General features: G+C 38.7%; 2 protein-coding genes across 6 annotated transcripts; both read left to right on the top strand.

The window, feature by feature from the left end:
- Window positions 1-3672: 3672 nt before the first annotated feature.
- LOC144523080 (regulator of G-protein signaling 21) lies at window positions 3673-6381 on the top strand. 2 transcript variants are annotated; one of them, XM_078258381.1, is made up of 5 exons: window positions 3673-3845; window positions 3969-4023; window positions 4123-4171; window positions 4326-4492; window positions 5820-6381. In XM_078258381.1, exons 1-5 carry the CDS (start codon window positions 3769-3771, stop codon window positions 6027-6029), a joined length of 558 nt encoding a protein of 185 aa, XP_078114507.1. In that variant the 5' UTR covers window positions 3673-3768; the 3' UTR covers window positions 6030-6381. The 2 variants fall into 2 exon arrangements, with proteins under 2 accessions (XP_078114507.1, XP_078114508.1); XM_078258382.1 differs by having other exon boundaries at window positions 3676-3845; window positions 3969-4171.
- Window positions 6382-12355: 5974 nt separating this feature from the next.
- Window positions 12356-15353, top strand: LOC144523082 (regulator of G-protein signaling 21-like). Of its 4 annotated transcripts, none has more exons than XM_078258383.1 (5): window positions 12356-12527; window positions 12880-12939; window positions 13259-13323; window positions 13476-13642; window positions 13765-15353. In XM_078258383.1, the coding sequence occupies exons 1-5, from the start codon at window positions 12448-12450 to the stop codon at window positions 13951-13953; spliced, it is 561 nt and encodes a 186-aa protein (XP_078114509.1). In that variant the 5' UTR covers window positions 12356-12447; the 3' UTR covers window positions 13954-15353. The 4 variants fall into 4 exon arrangements, with proteins under 4 accessions (XP_078114509.1, XP_078114510.1, XP_078114511.1 ...); XM_078258384.1 differs by having other exon boundaries at window positions 13262-13323; XM_078258385.1 differs by lacking the exon at window positions 12880-12939.
- The last annotated feature ends 1303 nt before the right edge of the window (window positions 15354-16656 follow it).

Genomic DNA, 16656 nt, shown 5'->3' on the forward strand with positions numbered 1-16656 from the left:
TTTTTATATCATTAGTTAACCATGTCTAAACAGATAGAGTATGTAGTACTTTTGTTAAGTTTCTATGATATTATTTGGTAACACTTTACTTGAAGGTATCTACATAAGAGTGACATGACACTGTCATGAACACATGACACTGTCATGATACAGTCATGACACATGAACCCTGACCCTAACCCGAACCATAGCTTGTCATGACAAAACCGAATGACACTTACTAAAAGAAGCGTTATGTCATAAACGTTCAAACTTGTTTATAATGACACGTTCATGACAGTGTCATGTCACTCTTATGTAGATACCTTCAAATAAAGTGTAACCTATTATTTTCAGCCGTCATTGGACTGGTGATGTTTACAGCATTTAAACTGGATGCCACCAGATCTGTGCAAAAATACATTTTTTTTTTAAGTATGTCACTGTGAACTATAAATACAATGTAGGCATGTTTTCAAATTGAATCGTGACCATATTTGTTCTGTTAAGTGATACTCATTATGTTCTCATTGCTCTGCTATGTCTTCTGTGTCAACCACCATATAAAAGGAAATCAACCCACACTGTGAGGAGAGATAATGACTCAGCCATTCATCTTTGATTCAAGTGGTGTAACAGTTTGGTTAAGGTATACTGACTGGCTAAAAAGGCTAAGATGTGGAGCTAAAATATGTAAGTGACACAGTCAGCATCTTTGCTGTGAGTCAAGATTCAAGATTCAAAACCCTGTATTAATCTCACAATGGGGAAATTCACACTGTTGCAGCAGCAAGGGATAGGGGCAAAGTGCAAGACACAGATAAACAAACAATAAATAAATATAAGTAAAGAGAATAAATAGTAAAATGTATTTTATAGTATTGTATAGTAAATTATTTTATATATTGTGTAGTGTTGTTATTTTATATATTGTATAGTGTTACAACCATAGGTGCAACTACAAAGTATGATCAATGGCCCACCTCTTTTGATATCCAGCTTGATTTAGTTCTTCTGTACTGGGTGGTGGATGCTGGATATTGCCGCAACTCTCATTCCTTTCTTTTTCTAATGTTTTTAGTTCGACATCAAGTCTTATTGTCATCTGTTGTTTTAAAGCACATTCTCAGGTTGATTTTTAAAGATGTGTTGTAATGTTTGCCTGGCATTCCGCACAATGGAGAAATACTACACAGTGAATGGGCTATTGAGAACGGGGCTTTCTGTTTGTTTGTTTTAAGATCTTTTTTTTTTGGCCATTTTAGGCCTTTATTTTTATAGGATAGCTGAAGACATTGAAGCGGAGAGAGAGAGGGGGAATGACATGCAGCAAAGGGCCGCAGGACGGAGCCGAACCCGCGGCCGCTGCGTTGAGGAGTAAACCTGCATATATAGGCGCACGCGCTCTACCAGGTGAGCCACCCAGGCGCCCAAGCATGAGGCTTTTTTAACGTAAATTGTTGCCCCATTGAATGTAGCTAGTTAGCTAATCACAAGCTCCTCCCTTGGAAGTAACACTAGTTTAATATAGGTTGCTAGTTAGCCAGGCATGCTATCTCAGTTTATGTTGGAAGGATGAATATACCTTTTAATGTCTTTTTCTTATTGTGTTTTTGTTTTTTGAAAGGCTAAAAAAGACAAAAAAAGCACAATTTTCCTAACATTTTGTTCCATTACAACAGTGAAACATTGTGGATACATACATTATCCACAATTAACACTCTTTGCAATATTATGTAGATCAAAACCATTTCACAAGCTCAATAGAGGGATCATGATGAAACTGTGAACACTGTGTACCCAAAGGGATTTTGCATTCTCAGAACTTTCTCACGTCCCTGATGAAAGTACCGTTCAACCAAGCATGCGATATTAAGGGCGTCGTCCGCCGAGAAGTCAACTCCCTAACCTCGCACGTGCATCTACTGACGCTCCTGTACTTCTTGTGTGGAAAGTTTGAAAAAAAAACCTTCAGCATTCTCTAAATCACAATCAAACCACTATGCACAATGGTGAGAGCCACGAGGGAATCTTAAAAGGCACCAAACACACCCACTTTCACCCCCCAGCCACACATACACACAAGCACTGAGTTTGAGTTTTGTAAAATCCCTATTACTATTTCAGTCTGTGTCAGGAAGAAGTATGTCATGCTGATTAACATACATAGTTAAGATTGAGAGGAAGTGTGTGTATGTATCAGTGTATTTATGAGCATCATCATAAATATTTGACATTAAAGTTAAGTTAAGAACTGGCTGGGTCACTTGCTTGGTTTCGGTACATATAAAAACTTCCCAGCTAACTTCCTGTCTTCTTAAATGTTTGTATTGTGCAATAATATGTCTTCATATTAGTCAGACCATGTTTTAATTCGATGTTCAGGGGTATTTCTGTAAACCTGGTTTATTTGGCCCCTATTCCTCGACAGTTCTCTACTCCGCTTGTCTATAATTCAGTACAAAGGGGACTGCTCGCAATCTGAGGGTAACATGTGACCTATAGTTTGACCATCAACTATCCAGGGTGGTACAATCGTGCTTCCTTCAGTTGAGGACAGTTAAATTAAATCCAAACTGTCTCAGACCTTGAGAAAGTATGCCTTTATTTTCTTTCACTCGGACCACTGTAATTCTCTTTAATCTGGTCTAACCCATGAATCAATTACTGGCCTTCAACTCATCCAAAATGCTGCTGCTAACTTTTTGACAAACAAACTAGGAAATATGATCACGTCCTTTAAAAAAAGAAGAAGACTGGCCATAATCTATAGTTTTGTTATTGTCCAAATTCCACAAAAAGATAGAAACCAACAATGCAGTCAGTCTCTCAGTAATTTCCGACTTCCCTACGCTGTCAATCTTAGCCACAAACCTATTTGTTTCCACATAAATATTTGAAAACAGATATGCACTTTCATTCATCCAAAAAAGGCTAAAGTTTTAAAAGCTTAGTTTATTATTTCTTAAAATATGCTAAAAATCGGAAGAAAAAACCATCTGGACTTGTGGCGATACTCAAATTTGTCGCTGCAGGTTGTTTGATTCCTCACTGACAACTTTAAATGTCACTGGATGGCAGTCCGATCTGAGCCATTACCATGAGCCCGACTGGCAATACACTTCAGCCTTAAGGAAGCCCATATAGGACCTGAGCATGGGGGGCACCCTGGCCTGCACAGAGAAACACAGAAGGATGACAGCTCGCTGTGTTAGCTCACAGCAATGTGCTGTTGCTCACAGCGCAAGTTGAGCAGTGCATTGCTCACAGCAATGTGAAGTCCCTCAACCCCACACCCATATACACACAAAACCACTCACAATCCAGTCAATTAGTAGTCCACTCATATTACAAGATAAATGTCTGTTATTGAGTAATTCAGGGAATTAAATGGCCTCCCTGAAAAATCAAGGTACCTCTTCAATTTGATGCAACAATCTGTATTCTGACCTACTATAAGCTGAGATGTTGAAGAAGTAGCTACCTCAGTAGAAATGTCTCACTGTATAAGTGTAATTAAAGTGTAGTTTTCCTCTCCTCTTTACCATTTTGTGTCTCTACACAAGTCCTATCCCACTGGAATTTTACAGCTGTGAGTCAGTGACAACAGTAACTGAGTCTAAGCAACAGCCAGGCATTTAGAGACCTGTACCAGCAGGCCCTCAGCGTCAAAGGCGTTACACCTTCCCTGCCAGGTTAAAGGCGTGTGCAGGAGGAAAGTTACTGTTCACAGACACCACAACCACGGCTATATTGTACCTCCTTACAGGACATTCCCAGGGATGTAACATGCCAAAACTTTTGTTTTCAAAGATTCGGTTTAATGAAATTAGGGATCTGATGCAAAATGTGAAGCGGCCCAGAAGGTAAGACAGACATGCTACTGAGTGATAGTTTGAGTAAGGTGGACAGGCTTACGGACAGGTTTTAAGTTAATATGTGAAACTTTACATTTACTAACACCAAGTTTAACTTCATTTGTTTTGCAGAATTGATATTGTTCTTAATGGAAGGAGGCAGAAGAAAGACATCCAGCCTCGCACAGTACAAAACATAAATGATGAGACATATCATTTCAATGTTCTGGCTGTACATTACAGTGAAACCGAATGCTCAAATCTCTCTCTTTATTACCGTTGGCAGACTGATCATAAACTCCACCCGACTATGGAAACATTGCTACACGATAAAAGTAAGAAATGTTACTTATTATACCACAAAATAAATGATAAACAATAATATCTGTTAGAAATCATATGCTCGAATTTGTGTGCACAGAATTTACCCTTGTGATCTTTTTAATGAGATTCAAAGAGTGAATAGCTGAAATCTTTCCCTCTTTACAGAATATTTAGCAGCATTCCGCAGCTTCTTGCAGTCTGAGTTCAGTGAAGAAAACATCGATTTTTGGCTCGCATGTGAAGACTTTAGGTGGACCACCTCACAGGACGATCTTCGCTGGAAAGCAGAGGGGATCTACCAGGAGTTCATCCAGCCTTCAGCCTGCAGAGAGGTCAGTTTGTCAGTAACACTAGGGTTTTATGGTGAAAAGAGATAGAGCTGGGTGAATAGCCAGGAGACAGTAGAAATAAACTCTAATATTTATTTTCCTAACCATCAACACAAATATACACTTGATATCGCAACATTAGTATTACAGAACAGGGAAAAGTAGTATTACATTAGCACAGGAAATGGCACCCCTATACCAGCAAGAAAAATCCAAAAAAGATTCACTGAGTGGATAAAGCAATATGGATGACTACTAAATGTCACAATTTTTCACTGAATGTGTGTCCAGGGTGGGGTTCAGTGGCATTTTTTCAAATCTGAATGAAGTAGTGAATCTGCTTATCAGATATGAACCCCTGGAATCCAGTCCATTTTGGTTTCATCAACTTTGAGCAATTAAAGTCTTTAAGTAACAAAATATTTAAGAGCTTAAACTCAAAGATTGGCATTCAAACACTTAACATATTATTTTGTCTCGTCCAGTTTTTTTTCAGGTCAGTATTTGTTATTTACTGTAGGCTTAGCTAAACCTTAATATTTTGTACATTCTGTGCTAATTTGAAAAAAAAATAATGAAGTTCCACACAACTAGTTTACACATTCGGCCTGTCACTCAAAGCACACGTACACACACAGGTACACACACAGGTACACACACACACACACACACACACACACACACACACACACACACACACACAGTCTGTTTGTTTTTATTTAGCTGGCTGCAAATGGCACATTGACTGTTTATGGCTAAAACACTTGGAATAAAACCCATGAGTAAAGTCACCATATAGCATTTTTACAATTAATGTCCTGTTGGTAGCTTTGCAAAATAATGTTTCATGCTCATATGTGTGTGTTTATCCTATAAATAAACATATGAAGATCAGACAAGCCTTTCATAACATGATCACACCATTATTTTGTTTCTTTAGTGTTGAGTGTTGGCTAAGGAAATTGTACGTACACTTCAATATGTTCCGATATTGGGTTTTCATGAGGTCGGAAGAAAAGAAAAAAAGCAATTCTAGTTATTTTATCGCATAAGGGTCTGTGGGACCCCAAACAGTCAGGAAGCAATTTTGACAAAAAACCAGGGCAAAAAGTCAAAAAGTTAGAAAGTGAAAGTAAAGAAAGTTTACAAAAATAAATAAATGCCCAAATATGTCCCCTTACAACCTTGAACTCTGGTGTTTAGAGGGTGTTTTCAAGTTGTTTGAATCACACTCTTGAAGAACAGCACAGTTTTCTGGGAGATACATTTGGTGTATATGACACTGTAATCAACACAATGCACAGTGTTTTTTCTCGTTGCTTCTCCTCAGATCAACGTTGACCACCACATTAGAGAGAGGATCAAGAAGTCTTTGGAGAAGCCGAGCAACTCCTGCTTCGATGAGGCCCAGAAACATGTTTATCTGCTGATGGAAAGAGACTCTTGCCCCAGATTCCTGCAGTCAGATGCATACCTGAGTCTAAAGCACAAATCTGAGTCTGTGGTACATTTAGCTAAAAAAAAACTGTATCAAAAGTGATTTTCTAATCCTCGCTTTTTCTTTCTATTTGGCTGAATTGAAAAGTTATTTCACACTGTATGAGATGTGAAGCCTGGATCAAAACAGTTATTTTAAGGGCAGAGCATCTTAACCTAGACTGAAACAATGTTTTCAACCATGTGCAACATCAACCTCTTTCATATGAGGGAAAGATGATGTATTGATGAAATGTTGTGGAAAATGACAAAGCAGAAAGAGAGAAAAGTAAGTGGGGAAAAGTATATGTACGTAGGAGAGAAAGAATGCTGTTGGTAGTACTTACGACGATTGTGCAGAGTATGGAGTTGAATAAAAATGACCTAGTTTTCATTAAAAGTTTCATAAATGGGAATTCAATTTTTATGAAGTTTTACAAAATTGTGACTTCTTGACTATCTTTCGATACAGTTCGTGAGATGCGTAGTTATCATCTGTAACTATTCTTAATATTCTGACTATTTTCCATATAGTCATCATTTTGAGACAGATTTATATTTATCTGACTGACAGTCTAACTGGCGGTGTGGGGATGGGCATTAGTCAAAACAAAAAAAAAGAGAACAGTTTCCACAGCTCACCCAGCAAGGAGATTCTGTCTTTGGTCATGTGTCTTATATATCCTCTAATTAGGTGCATAGATGACTCCACACACCAGCAATAGGGTTTACTTAAACTGGAAAAAAGTAACCCCACGGTAACCCTTGATCTCACACTGCTCTGTAAATGGCCTTATTCCTAAAAATGGTGCCTTAAAAAGGAGTACTGAGGCAGCTAATAATAACTCGGAGGGCTTAAACGACAACACTGGAGTCATCAGACAACCTCATGCTTAACAGATCAGGCTGGATGTGCTGCCTTGTTAGGGGAATAATCTCATCACCCACAGACAATGATGGCAGAGATACACAAGTGCTTTGCTGAGAGAAATAACCTGAAAGATGTAGTAGTACTTTGGGAAAAGATCATATTGTTCCAATTAAAGTATTAAAAAAGTGGAGAATAAAACCCGAGGATAAGCGTTTCATAATTCACGTGAATAAAGGTTTATGTGTTATGGCTGAAACTTTACAAAGCTTGTTTTGTTTCAGTCTATCCAGTCGTACGTAAGAAATGGCATGAAGCAAAAAAGAAAATATGAAATATGAAGTGAGCTTTAGTTGTTGTCATTCTCATTTTGTGCCCATAAAACACACACTGCATCACTCCACACTTGGTAAACACAGGTAAAAATAGGAATATAAGTGATATTTATAACATAAGTTAACACTGCATACTGTTATTCAAAGGTTTATTTGAACCTATCGCGGAGGAAGGATAAAAGCAAGTGGATGTGGAAGAAGTGGAAATCCTTGTCTTTGTTACATTTGTGTATTTTTTGCTCTATAACTTTAACATCTCTCCTCCCTGTTCACTTCAAACTAGAACCTAAAGTGCACACGCTGTAAAATGAAGTTGCATATTAAACTGGGCCTACAGGTATGTGTCAATAAAATCAATATGTTAGGCCGCCCTAGGAAGCACCCCTTTTGCATAGAATACTAAGCTATTAAAATAGCCTAATAGTTGTTGGCATGATTTTTATAAATCATGTTTTAATGTTAAAACATACATGTGGCACAGTGAATCCTTATTGAATCCTGTATCTGTGGATGGCTATCTTAGTGACTACCTTACCTATATGCCAGTAAGCCTATTATCAGTGGATTTATATTTGCTAATAATATGCTGGATTCATGTTAAGACTTTTTAATTTTTGATAAAAATTCAAAAATTAAGACTAATTTGGTGGCCCCCATGCGTTGACTCTGAGGACCCCTTAGGGTCCCGGACCCCCTGTTGAAGATCCCTGCTTTATACAGTTATAAAGAGAGTTTTATTCAGTAATTCCTGGCAATTAAAAACATATTTTGTGAATCTCAACACCAAGGTCCACTAACTAGCTTCATCATTTTTAACCATGTATAATGGTCTTCATCAGTGTATGCATAATGTGACGTTTCCTGATGGTATATATAATGGCTAAGCCTAAAAACTTAAAGCCAATGAGGGGCTGCTATACGGACATGAAACAAACAGTCTATGGCTAAACTAGCTGACGCGCTCTCTTCTACCTTACACCGTTCCGTAGCCTACTGTTGAAATCACTGACTCCAATTATAGTCATCGTTGCGTTTTGATGTACATTTATTGATCACAATGTTCTTCAAATGAACGTGCAAGAATCCATGTGTCCATTAAGCTCCAACAACAAACATTTACACATCCACATGAGCGTTGCAGTGTGTGGCGATTTGATGTGGTCAAAAACTATTTGTGCTCCTCCGATTAACAGCATCCCCGGTTACCTGTTGAAAGGTTCCTACCTAAATAGACATCACTCAAAAGCACACTAGTGACACCAGTGGACAATTTGTGTCCTACACCCAAAACAAATGAAAATGGCTCTTACAGTATATATGGGGAAGGGGACTGTATGCCCTGTTCAAGGATGGTCTTTGCTGTTGGAGTGGTTTTTTTTTCTTTGTCACCAAGACATTTACCAATATCAAGCATGACCTTACACACTTAAATCTGACATCATATTTTAACATGTGTTGCCTACTTTTTATCTCAGTTTAACATGACATTTGATTCCATGTGCTTGTACACATACTGTACTAAATGTAAGACACTGGATAAAAGCCACTCGCCACATAACCCTGTCTCTCAAGAAATTATTCTTCTTTTTTGCTACTAAGTTGTTTTGCCAACTAAGTTTTGAGAGAACATGTACTGTATGGACTTCGGTTTGCATACTGAATCATACGTATGGTAGATTTAGGCAACACAAAGACTACGAATATTAAACAAGTGCTGTCTTGTGCTTCCAGTCGCTGCTTTTTTAAATATTTAACCAACTACAAACCACTGTCACATTCACATAACCATGAAAAAAGTTCAATGACACTATAGTTGCTAACTTGCTACGAGCTGATATTGTATTACAAGAGTGGTATAAACAAAGCTATGTTGTCAATGAAAATGTTGCTGATGCATTCAGTATCATCAGTAGCATTTCGTGACGTGGCAGATACAAAATGTATTCGCTGTTGTTTTGCTGTAACTTTTTTTTTAAACTATTTGCAGAATAAACAGTTTTATGAGTTATTTCAATGTTAAATGTCAGTAACTGAGTAGACTGGGACGTCAGGGTTTTTTCCTGATAAATATCAAAGGTCTCACATCTCCTGCATGGTATTACACACTAATCTGTCACTGTTTTCTCGTAGCCTAGCACAGTTGCCATGATAGCGAAAAAGGAAGTGAGTACTGTCAATTGCACGGTGTTAGTCAAGACAGTCACACTTGGGGAACTTCACTACCAGATCTGGATGCTCTACAGGCTAATAATGTATTTCGTGGTACGTTCTATAGTGCCGTGTTCCTCCGTGCAGACACACAATCAAACATCAAGGGGACAGCTTTCTGTTCACAGTGTTTGGTGATTCTTTGTAACGCCTCAGTACTTAGAACCGTGTTTGGGCAAAAGAGGGAGAGCAGCATCAGTGAAGTCAAGCCAAAGGGCAGATTGTAACAGAATAGCCTGGGGCATCAGACGGTGAGCTGGAGCAACTGGCAATAGGCCAAGAAAAACAGATACATTCAGTCATGTTTCAGATATCACAGAACTCCTGTGATGTATTTTTAATTACCTTCAGAATCCCCTTTCTTTATTAATTAAACAACAGAACCGAGGCTGGTAGCACTGGGTCACATTTAGTCTTCTTGGTTCATCAAATTAAGTAGCTCTTTGAGTATATATAAAAGAGCCATTTTTATTTTATCTTTACTGAAGTAGCTGCTGAAGTATTTTATCATAAAACAATTTAAATCACATCTACTAAAAAGTAGATCTTCTTGAATATCTTCTGAGCATTTACCTGGAAATGGGCTGGGAGTAAATTACATGTGCATTGGACCTGCACACCATAATACATATTCATAATATCAGAAATGACCCACGGAAGCCAAACAGTACTTACCACACCATAATTACCTTGTCATTCTAAAGCTGCTTGTATTGACTGATGTTTATTTTGGAAAAATGAAAGATAAATTGCTGCGTTAACATGGCCAAGAATAAGCAGAATAATAATGCATCAAATGGAAATGTCCGTCTGACCAATGCGACGTTAGAGGCAGATGGTGTGACTCTGTCCTGGCACACTTCTAGCCAAAGCTTTGAGTGTAGCGAGGAGACATTTGCAAGTCTTTCCTTCTAAATGTAGCAGCTTTATACCGGATTTTTTACACCAAGTGACAGAACCTCTGTTAGTGAAGTATGTTGTGGTGCTCCTGCGTAGAAGGAAGCCAACAGCGCAGCTCTGGTCAGGCCAAAAAAACTTTCAAGATTTCTTGAAAACACTGACGTTTTGCGACCAGTTCTGACATGACTAGTTTTGGACTAAAATGTCTTATTTGGTGAGCGCCATATTGGCTCAATAGTTATTGTATTACTACACTTGTTAGGACCTTGGCTACCTATATTTATCTTCTAAACCCGAACCTTAACTCTAATCCTCAACATGAAACAATGTCTATATGGCAAAAGATATGTGTTTCCAGCTTAAGAAATCAGTAAGCTGCAATCGAAATCAGAATTGAGGGGACTGCTTCAGACAATTCCTTTAACTTTCTGATTGTGACTATTTAAATCACACCCACTTAATGCAGTGATTGGCAAGGTGTGCTGAGATGTGAACATTTGCTGGGTGTGAACTTGTCTCTCAAGCTTCTTTTTTTAAAATAAAGAGTTTCACAAAGTGGATGCAGTTAGCAAATGTGGACGATGATCGCGTCTCGCCTCTCTCCATGACAGGAGTGTGAGTGTGGCCATTCAGAACTGCTATGTAGACGCGGCTGGACGACACTTTGTACAAACTAGTTTGGTTCAAGCATGCCATCGGCTTTAAGATAAGATATAAGTTCAGGATTGGATGCTGAAGCATATAAATTCCAACATCTCGTTCTTCAGTTCCAATCATCTGCAGCCGCCTCGACAGACAAAATATGTCATAGAGCAGCACGGATTTCAAGGAAAAATAAAATGTCAAGGGTTAGAGCTACTTACTGAACATTTAGTTCAGCTAACGCTAGCTACTCGCCAAGAAACTGTCCAGGTCACTACAAGTTCTCACACCACAACTTGATTTCTGGCCAAGGCCGGTTATTTCTCTTCACCCCTGTCTGTTCCCGGTCCCTTGAAAAACTGACAGGCTCAGATGTAAAAGGCTGTGGTCCATCAAATGTGTATGAGTCAGTGTTGACATTGGCATTGGGATCCATGTTTATTATTGTAGTAGTTGGCCGGCCATCCCTTATGTCACAATTTCTTCAATTTGAGGGTAATAGAAATGAGTCTGAATGTCAATGTGTGTCAACAGGTACTTTTCTGGAAATTCTGTCTTCTTCTTACATATTAATAACTCCATAGTTATTGATAATCTAAAAACCTTACTCTTAGAGGATGTTCGGTTTGGCAACACGTCCTCCCTGTTGAGTGTTTTCCAAGCCTGTCTATACTTGTGAGGATATTTATATATTATATAAAAATTCTTCAATTTCTGCCCTCCATATAAGGATTCCAGTCTACAGTTTGAACCATGTAGGAAGTTTTTGACAGTAAAGTAATAACTTTGTGGCTGAGCATGGTCATGATATGACGTTCTGATAAGTTCGGACTTCCTGTCGCCTTGCAGAGTCCCTCTGTTGCAACAATTTGCCATTTCCTCTTTTTGTGGCATTGTGTCGCATGAATTTACACCACATTTGTGAAATTTCTTTGGTGGGATCAATAAATGTTGAAGTTGATGTTTTCTGAACAAAGACAGAAATCAAAAGCTGTACATGACAAATGAGCAATCCTTCCATATGTCTTCAACAGGTTTTCATTTTCAGTCAAGGGCTATCAAAACACAGTGTGCAAAGGTCACAATTTGCCTATCACAGTAAACTGTTACTGTCATTTGCATCTGTGCTGCCAGACTACAAATAATGTGAACACAGCATGCTTTCAGCCCGTCTGTTTGGCTTATCCAGTCAGGAGGCAAGGATCTGCAACAGCAGAAGGGAAAAAAAACAGAGATACATAATAGGGAGTAAGGCATCAAAAGGGGGGAGGCATACATGCAGTACAGTGTGAGTATGTGTTGTTTCTAACAGCGAGGTAGGTGGAGAGGAGGAACAGGAGAAGGAGGAGGAGGAAGGGGTGCTTCCTCTTCAGTCTGGGCTGAGCTGCTGATGTATACCAGCAGCCCTGGTCCATAGCAACAGGAAACCTTGGTATAAAACGCCGCGTCGTAGGGGGAACCCTCCTAAGTATCTCTCAGCTGCAGCATGACCAGGACCGAGAGCCTGAGAGTGTGGACTTAATAAGACAATGCCCAGCCTAATCGTCGAACCACTCAACACAGAACACTTCATCATGGACCAAGATGACAGGAAGAGAAACAAGAACATGTGAGTGAAACTTTATCGCTGAGCTGGGGTTTCCAGTAAATGTTCTGACTTCTAACAAATCTATCTAATCTATCTACTTAATACTGGATGTATTTGCAAAGTGATGTTTTGCTTCTTCAGTTCTGCACGACAAACCTTTCAGACACAATAGCACACTCAGGAATATTATGGATGTTTCATGGTATCTCCTGGAAATAGCTTAGGTTAATAATCTCATCTAACTTTACTACACCACATGCTCTCTTTTCGAATTACTAACATGCCCAACATGCTTTGACAGATTCGCTGAAAGCTAATTTAACAGCAGTAAATCCAACAGGCATATTTTCATGTATTTCTTATCTCTACACAGTGGAAAGAACTTTATGTGCCGTCTCCAGTGCATGTTCTCACACTCATCGAGCTCTGAGAGGTAAGGAGACTTATGGAGTGTTTTGCATACATTTCAGTTTTAAAATAGCCAGCCTGCTCCTATCATTTCCATCTATGGCATCATGAAAGGATTCAAATGAACTAGAGACACCATGTTTGCTTTGGCACAGCACACGCCAACATATCCCATGGTTTGACATTTTTGTATGAATTCGATAAGCACATCTGCTATGCTTTCTTGATTACACTGCTTCTGTGTCCTTGCAGCCCTTGCACTTCACCCGGGCTTTAATAGTTAATATGCCTGTTTTACCCAAATTTGATTCTGGTTGAGTAATCTAACTTGCATTCTCTCCCAGCAGGCTAAGTTTAGAAGATACCCAACAATGGTCACAGTCACTGGAAAGGCTTCTCGAGTCTAAATGTAGGTTGCTTTTCCCCTGAGGATGAAAATACTGCTAGAACAGTAAATGGTATTTGTGAGAATGGGAGTTTAAAGAGAATATTTGGTGTTTTAGCTGGAAGGACATTTTATCTGTGCTTCATGCCTGCTGGGTTTTCTGTGCTTTCCCACAGATGGAATGGCCACTTTTCGCAACTTTCTCAAATCTGAATACAGCGATGAGAATATTGAGTTCTGGCTCACCTGTGAGGACTACAAGAAGATCAAGTCTTCATTCAGAATGTCTTCAAGAGCCAAGAAGATTTATGAGCAGTTCATCAAAGCAGAATCTCCTAAAGAGGTAAATCCAACAGACACTCTGGCTCTCCTACATTTAATAGTATATAAAGATGTAAGTATATCGGATTCTCTCTCTCTCTCGGCTCAAATCCCCCTCATTCCTATATATCTTCCTTACTCCAGATCAACATCGACTATCACACCCGAGAGCAGATCAAAAGGAACGTCAAGACTCCCACCATACACTGCTTTGACGACGCTCAGAAGATAGTTTACGGGCTGATGGAAAGAGACTCGTACCCGCGGTTCCTCCGCTCTGACATTTATAGAACTCTCCTGGAAAACCTTTCCACCGACGCCACAAAGGGATGAAAGCACGCTCATGGGAGAGAGCGAGAAAGAACATAAAACCCTTAACTGGAATGTTTGAGCTCCTTCAGGAGGAAGGACTGACAACAAAGAAGGAAGGAGGTCAACCCGCGTGCTACACGGACACATACAGAGGCCTCGCACCTCCGCCGTCGTCACTCCAGAAGCTAATTGTGCCTTAGTCCCGTCATGGGAGGATCCCAACACTGAGCATGTCACACCTGAGGACTGTGTGAGAAGAAGACAAATAAACACGACCCTTTAGTGTGTGTTTGCACTGGATGATAAGTCTGTATATGCGGGAGAATTAACCACTTTTTGACAATGAATGAATCATTGAGGTGACTGACGCCCGCTCTGACTGTGGAGCTGCGTAAGCAAACTATGCAGCAGACATCCTTTGGCCTTCTTTGCAGAGGTGTTTCCTGTTTCCTGTGCAGATTGAGATAGAGGATGTAAGATGCAACGGTCACACTCGATTAGTTGCGTGTGTGTGTGTGTGTGTGTGGGTTCGTGCGTGTGTGTGAGAGAGTGCAAGTGAGTATTTAGTTGTAGCTTTTAACTGCCATTGAGACAGGATAGGCTATCCCAAAAAGAGTTGGACAATTATCTAATGACAGCACTAAGGCAGACAACAAATCTATAGTGGACAGAGGACTCAATAGTGATATGTCATCCTTAGTAAAATGTTGCAGAAGGCCGCTTGGTTCTGCAAGAGGCATTCTGGGACACTTTAAAAGGAGATTTTTCTCCTTTTTTAAATGATTGGACCGATGTTTTTTTGTTTTTTTTAAACTGATGTAGATTTAAGCTTCTATGGGTGATATTTTGTGCCACTATTCAATATATTTATCCTTTTCAAAGAAAAAAATAGTAGCAGTTTATTTTATTTCAATAAAAATATGGATTAAATATATATTTTTTTGAAAACTAAAAACATAATCTTGCACATTTCTTTGCGTGGAATCTGAACCAAATTCTGCACTACAGCAGCTAAGAAGTTCCCTTTTTACAGCCAGTGGGGTCAAATTGAATTCCTCAGCACAAGACTACTGGCCGTTAACTTAGCCAAAACCAAATTCTTACAGCACTGAAGTGTCAAGAGTTGTGATTTAATGTACTTAACTATTTGAGTGGAATTATTATAGAGATAGGATGTTTCACGTTGCATGATAGGATGGTAAAACTCCTTGTATAGCCTGAGAATATGCCTTATTACTGCTTTCCAAAGCATGTTGTTGAATGTATTCTTTGGGGTTTATAGTTAAGTTAACTTAAAAGTTAGACAGTGTATTATTTATTGTTATTTGTCACCATTTGAGTACAACGTTTGTTGCGGTGTTGAAGTGCTTGTTAAAATGTTAGTGATTTGAATGACATTAAATTATTGCATTAATAATTGCCTTCTTGGAACAATGTGACGTTTTTTAGTAACACACACACACACACACACACACACACACACACACACACACACACACACACACACAATAGGGTCTTTAGTTTCTGCTCCTTCATTTTTCACATTACAGCTTTTAACGCTTTGTGCTCTGAACTTTAGTCTCGTGGTCTGTTTAAAGAAGACAGCAACACACTTCCAGTGAAATGGATCTTAAAACAGTGCATTAGTAAAATTAATGAGATGTTTGCATAATGATTGTCTGTTATATGTTTAAAGCAATACTCCATCGCATAAGCATGGAAACATAAAGGCTGTGCCAAGATCTGGTGGACCGAACACTTCACTTTTGTGGAGAAGCAACTACAGTGCAGTTGTCTTAACACTCCATTCTACTGAGTGACAAAATATATACACTATCGTTTTCATAAAATATGCCCCTGTTCCTTCATATTTAAACATTTTCAGCATTTAAATTATGAAGAATGTAAACATAAAAAAATTAGAAAGTGAGTACAGTATATACAGTAATTAAGAAGATAATATTATTCAAAAATGAACTTGCTTTGCATTTCAATTTTTGTTTTCCAACATCATGAGAAATTACATCTAGGTAAAGAAAAAGGGTGCTTGCAGTGTCCTTTTTATTATCACTGAAAAGCATCTGTTGACTTTAAAATTAATTGCATATGTGATATGCGCTGTTATAGAAACAGGAAGGCTTGCACTTGCAGTTTCTTATAAATCAGTCATTGTGAGAAATGAGATTTTCTCTGAAATGTAGCCACCTGTGAAACACTACTATTCAACAGAAGTTAAGATTTTCTTTTTGCTATTTTTTTATTTTGCTTACAGTCATTCAAATGTTAAGAAAAAAAAATTGTATTAATTAGTTTAGGGCAGATATTCACATTAATCGTTGCCTTCAAACCCATAAGTGTGAGTCAGTCTGTCTTTGGGCCAAAACAGTGGAAGACATTGAAATTGTACACAAATTGTGTCTGACTTTAATTTGTATGCCATGTGAACTTTCAGAGGCTCAGTAAGGTGAGTAAGTAAAGGTAAAATATAGAATGTGTTCTCAACCCTCAACATATCTTCTATGTACACTTTACATTTATAAAATGGTAACTACAGGTTGCATAGTTGCTATATTTTACTTATCCACACCACTAAGTACAAACTCGGGTATGGTGGAGAGAAGTTTACATTGTTTTTGTCACAAGCTGGCTCAGGGAATGTGACAAGGAGGAAGTCAACGCAGGGTAAGGCCTATTTTTAAAAGTCATGGCAGCAATGACGTCATG

The sequence above is a fragment of the Sander vitreus genome, chromosome 9, assembly GCF_031162955.1.
Source record: "Sander vitreus isolate 19-12246 chromosome 9, sanVit1, whole genome shotgun sequence".
In the NCBI taxonomy this organism is placed as follows: Eukaryota; Metazoa; Chordata; class Actinopteri; order Perciformes; family Percidae; genus Sander; species Sander vitreus.

Bases quoted from the DNA above. Each gene is read 5' to 3' on its own strand.
- LOC144523080 (XM_078258382.1), top strand. From the start codon at position 3,769: ATGCCAAAACTTTTGTTTTCAAAGATTCGGTTTAATGAAATTAGGGAT. The intron at 3,846-3,968 runs GTAAGACAGACA...TTTGTTTTGCAG, and splicing joins AATGTGAAGCGGCCCAGAAG to AATTGATATTGTTCTTAATG. The intron at 4,493-5,819 runs GTCAGTTTGTCA...GCTTCTCCTCAG, and splicing joins AGCCTTCAGCCTGCAGAGAG to ATCAACGTTGACCACCACAT.
- LOC144523082 (XM_078258383.1), top strand. From the start codon at position 12,448: ATGCCCAGCCTAATCGTCGAACCACTCAACACAGAACACTTCATCATG. The intron at 13,324-13,475 runs GTAGGTTGCTTT...GCTTTCCCACAG, and splicing joins AAGGCTTCTCGAGTCTAAAT to ATGGAATGGCCACTTTTCGC. The intron at 13,643-13,764 runs GTAAATCCAACA...TCCTTACTCCAG, and splicing joins AAGCAGAATCTCCTAAAGAG to ATCAACATCGACTATCACAC.